The sequence below is a fragment of the Lactuca saligna genome, chromosome 4 (genome assembly GCF_052625555.1).
Source record: "Lactuca saligna cultivar CGN05327 chromosome 4, ASM5262555v1, whole genome shotgun sequence".
NCBI classification, from domain to species: domain Eukaryota; kingdom Viridiplantae; phylum Streptophyta; class Magnoliopsida; order Asterales; family Asteraceae; genus Lactuca; species Lactuca saligna.
The window spans coordinates 168,944,702-168,949,748 of record NC_136420.1 but is presented as its reverse complement, the minus strand read 5'-3'; the positions used below and the strand labels follow the sequence as shown (position 1 = coordinate 168,949,748).

The following is a 5,047-nucleotide window of genomic DNA, read 5'->3' as shown; positions in this document are numbered from 1 at the left end:
TTATAGATGCACTCGACGATTTGAGTCAACACGGATTGTTGAATTAAGTGTTGACTCCCTTAGACGTTTAGGGTTTGACCAAAATGTGAACTTTGGAGATCAAGGAGAGGTAAAATGGTCCTTCACCCTTTTTGGAGATTTAGCAAAGGAGTTAGCTTAGCAATTTAACGTTATTGATAAATTGCTAATTAGAGGTGATTGTGATATATGTAGGCGGAGTCTAGACCTATATTTTGAGTACGAGACATATCTGGTTTATTTATGAGGTGAGTCTGCTTACTATACTTAGCTGAGTGGTAATACTGTGTGACTGGAGGGTCTTATTTCAGTTATCGACCGGAGAGTCCTATGTGCTTATATTGAGTTATGTGATATTATGCATTATGTCTTTGTGATATATGTTATATTATTTTGTGCCTTACTGAGTAGGACCGAAGAGTCCAACCCATGTTATGAGACCAGAGGGCCTTCACCGAGATACACGACTGGAGGGTCCAAGCCGAGCTGTGAGACTGGAGGGTCTTCACTGAGACACAGGACTGGAGGGTCCAACTTGAGCTGTGAGATCAGAGAGTCTTCACTGAGACACATAATCGGAGGGTCCACACCAAGCCGTGAGACCAGAGGATCCTCACCGAGACACATGATCGGAGGGTCCATGCCGAGTTATAGCCATGAGAGAGCTTATTATTTGTGTATGTGGTAGTTTGGGGAACTCACAAAGCTTCGTGCTTACCGTGTCGTGTGATATGTGTTTCAGGTACTTCTCAAGCTCGCGGGAAGGCATCGGCTTGATTGTACACACCAGCTAGAGATTATGTTTTTGAGGATTCTGGGATATTATCAAACATTTTGTTGTCTTGTGTTTTGAACAACTTATACATTTGGGTTTTTGACAAATGTGAGATTGTATTTTTGTGGTTTTAAAAATGAAATTTGTTTTTAAAAATTTAGAGAGTAACAAAAACTCTAGCCGATCTTGACCTATTCATGTCGACTTTCTTCTCTCTTCTCTTTTTTATCGATCTCTTCATCTTCTTTATCCATGGCTACCATTAATCCTCTTAATAATGTATAACGAACATAAAATCGCATGTTCTTATCTTGGACCTCGATAAACTCAACTATGATATATAGCGTGAGTTATTTCAAATTCACTACAAAGGTTCTTAGTATTTGATCATCTTGAGGGATCTCCAAGCTCTCTAAAAAATGATACTCTTTTTCACAAGCTATTTAACACACAACCTTTATACTCTCATCTTCTATTATTTGCTTGCCTTTGTTACCCTTATTTTAACAACGCACACAAGCTTCACCCTATATCAACTCCATGAATCTTTCTTGGTAATCGGTCTCATCATAAAAGGGACCATTGTCTAAACCCTAACATAATCATTATCCCGACTTGTCAGTTTCGATCAATCCATCTTTCCATGCAAATCCATGACCCCATATCAATCTCCCAATTACGATTTCCTCAATCACGATGACACCCGCAACATGTTCAACGATATGTGTCATTTTCACTTTCAATCCTGCACATAGCCACCTCATATATCGAATTTGGACATATCCGATGCCAACAACCACCTACGGTTGATTTTACCTCAACCGAACCCACCCACTCTTATTCCAAGCATCCACCTCCTAATACTAAAACCACAATGACATGTCCAAACAAAAATATACTACAAAGATTCTTGAATGAGTTAAAATGATTAATTGAAAATATGTTCACATCGCATCTGATTTTCAATTAATTTGAGGGTGTTGGCCCTCCGGTTGCAGATTCGACTCTTTATATGAGTCTAGTAGGTGTTCTTCAGGTACCTGACATTCACCAAACCAAATATTTTGTATGTTGTTAATAGTTATACTTATATATGTATCATCCTAGAGAGCTGCATTTCATGGCTCTTAAATAAATTCTTAGATAGATTCGAGGCACTCTGGATCATGGCCTTTAGTTGTACGTTTCTGTAGTCTTATTTCTTATGTGTATGTTGATTAAGTTGGCTGCCCAACTACCCGTTGATCCACACCCGATTAGTGTGTATTTCTTGCGTAGAACCTCAACCTACTTAACCAATCATCTAAGAGAGACAAAGTGCGATTTCTCAGTCTAGTGCTGAAGCCGAATATAGAGGTGTTATGAATGCCATCACTCGGACCAGTTGGCTCCACAATATTCTTTGTGAGCTACGGTACATCCGCTTTCCGTTATGATAACGTAAATGTGGTTTATCTATCCACCAATCTTGTTCATAATCAACGGATTAAACATATTGTGATCGACACTTACTTTGTATGAGATAAAGTTCCCATAAAGAAAATTCGAGTTCTTCGCATCTTGCCTTTGTCTCGGTATGTTGATATCTTCATTAAATGACTTATGTTATGTTTTTTTCTTAACCTCATATCAAGTTTGAATTCGAAACCTTCAGTTATGTTTCGACTACAGAGGGATGTTATACAAAATGTATGTGTATACGTTTATAGTTTTACATTCTTGTATTTTAGTGTTTTAGTGTGGCCCATTCGTATAGAAAACCCACGTTATATAACCTATGTTATTATATTTGTTTTATATATGGTCGGATCAAATTCATGGAGAATATTTAACTTACAAAAGATTTATTATACTTGGGTGGAATAAAGTGAGTTACTCTATTGATTTGGCCTCTCCGAAAAAGCATACAAGTTAAAGAGTAAAGACTTTATTTAAAGTTAAGAAATTATTAGAAAAAACAAAAAAGGCAATAAATAATTGAGTGTAACCGTAATAGATTTGGCCTTTCCAGAAATTTATACAGTCTTAGATCAGCTTAAATTAAAAAAGTGATTAGAAAACAAAAACCACGTGTTAACAATGGTATCACAGATTCCCTTAAACATGTAATTAAACTAAATCCATTGAAATGCATTGTCTATTTAAACGTATCATGCAAAATCAGAACACAGATCTCAACAATGGCCTCCGTTACAATCAAGTGTTTCGTCGGCCACCACCAATCATCACCGGAAAAATACCACCGTCATTACTCGTTTACCGCTCCATCTAAATGCGTCGTACGAAGCCAACGCCACCACCGTCGTCTTAATGTTGTGCAGGCTGCCAAATCTAGTCCCAAAATCACTGGACGAAACCTCCGCGTTGCAGTGGTTGGCGGTGGTCCTGCCGGTGGCGCAGCTGCCGAAACTCTAGCCAAAGGTGGTATAGAGACTTTCCTCATCGAGCGCAAAATGGACAATGCTAAGCCCTGTGGTGGGGCTATCCCACTTTGCATGGTCGGAGAATTTGACTTGCCATTGGATATAATCGACCGCCGTGTCACAAAAATGAAAGTCATCTCCCCGTCAAACGTCTCCGTCGACATCCATAAAACTCTCAAACCCCATGAGTATGTCGGCATGGTCCGTCGGGAAGTCCTCGACGGCTACCTCCGTGAACGCGCTATTGCCTCCGGTGCCACCATAATCAACGGACTTTTCACCAAAATGGACATACCCCAAGAGAAAAACGCGCCGTACATCCTCCATTACAACGCCTTCAACGGTGAATCCGTGTCCGCCGGAGAAAAGATGAGTATCGAAGTCGACGCAGTGATTGGCGCCGATGGTGTCAATTCCCGTGTCGCAAAATCCATCGACGCCGGAGATTATGAATACCTCATCGCTTTCCAAGAACGTATAAAGCTTCCAGAAGACAAAATGAAGTACTACGAGAACCTCGCAGAGATGTACACCGGAGATGATGTGTCACCAGACTTCTACGGTTGGGTGTTTCCGAAATCCGACCACGTGGCAGTCGGAACAGGAACTATAGGTCACAAACCGGATATTAAAAAGTTCCAGGACGCCACGCGCCGCCGTGCACATGACAAGATTGTTGGAGGAAAGATCATGCGAGTGGAAGCTCACCCCATCCCTCAACACCCACGACCGAGGAGAGTACTGGAGAGGGTAGCGTTGGTAGGAGATGCCGCCGGGTATGTTACAAAAGGCTCCGGCGAAGGGATATATTTTGCGGCAAAGAGTGGGCGGATGTGTGCGGAGGCGATAGTGGAAGGGTCGGAGTATGGCAGGAGAATGGTGAATGAGGGAGATATGAGGAGTTATTTGAAGAAATGGGATAAAACATATTGGCCGACGTTTAAGGTGATGGATGTGTTGGAGAGGTTGTTTTACAGGTCGAATCCGGCGAGGGAGGCTCTTGTGGAGTTGTTTGGAAATGAATATGTGCAGAGGATGACGTTTGATAGCTATATGTACAAGAAGGTGGCGCCGGGGAATCCATTGGAGGACATGAAGCTTGCAGTGAATACAATTGGGAGCCTCGTTAGAGCCAATGCACTAAGCAAGAAGATGGCTAATTAATTAAGATATGATTATATTTTGTTAATTTACTATTGATGGGCATTGTGATTTTTAGATCGGTTCCTTTTTTTTTTTTTGAAGTGCTTGATAATTAAGATTTTAATAAAAGAACGTAAGTGAAGTATTACATATTTATAAAACTTTATTAAGAGAATATAATGCATAATATCACAGTAAATACTATTAAATTTATATAGAAATAAAATATTATAGAAAATACGGCATTTAAATTATACTAAGATATGAATTATTTGTACAAATTTTTTTTTTCTAGTTTTGACCTTGATTTAATTTGGTTTAAGGAACCTTTTGATATGTTTCTTACTGAGTATGATATAGCGACCGATATACTTTTTATTGGTGAAGTAAGGGGTCGTTTGTTTATGCTTTTAATTGGGTCCGATAGAGGATCCACTCCAAAAAAATTGATTAGGATGTTTGATTTCCTATTTACAATTAAGGACTCGGTCCAAGAAAAAATTTTGATTCGATCCTTCCCTCTCAATTGTTGGACGGACATACGTCATATATGCGGATTCGTTTTTACCTTACATTGGTTGATAACCTACACAGAGAACACAATGATAGTTGAAGCACAAAGAAGGCAGCGATCGTAGCAACAGCAGGACCGATCAACAAGTTCTTCCTTTGTTCTCGTTTATTCTTC

At 39.7% G+C, this 5,047-nt stretch overlaps 1 protein-coding gene across 1 annotated transcript; it reads left to right on the top strand.

Annotated features, from left to right (window-relative positions):
* The first annotated feature begins 2,953 nt into the window (after window positions 1–2,953).
* On the top strand, window positions 2,954–4,511 carry LOC145043058 (geranylgeranyl diphosphate reductase, chloroplastic-like). The gene has a single exon (XM_078991595.1). The coding sequence runs from the start codon at window positions 2,974–2,976 to the stop codon at window positions 4,378–4,380; it is 1,407 nt and encodes a 468-aa protein (XP_078847721.1). The 5' UTR covers window positions 2,954–2,973; the 3' UTR covers window positions 4,381–4,511.
* Window positions 4,512–5,047: the final 536 nt, after the last annotated feature.

What these genes read in the sequence shown, in the direction of transcription:
- LOC145043058 (XM_078991595.1), top strand. Translation starts at nt 2,974, where the DNA reads ATGGCCTCCGTTACAATCAAGTGTTTCGTCGGCCACCACCAATCATCA.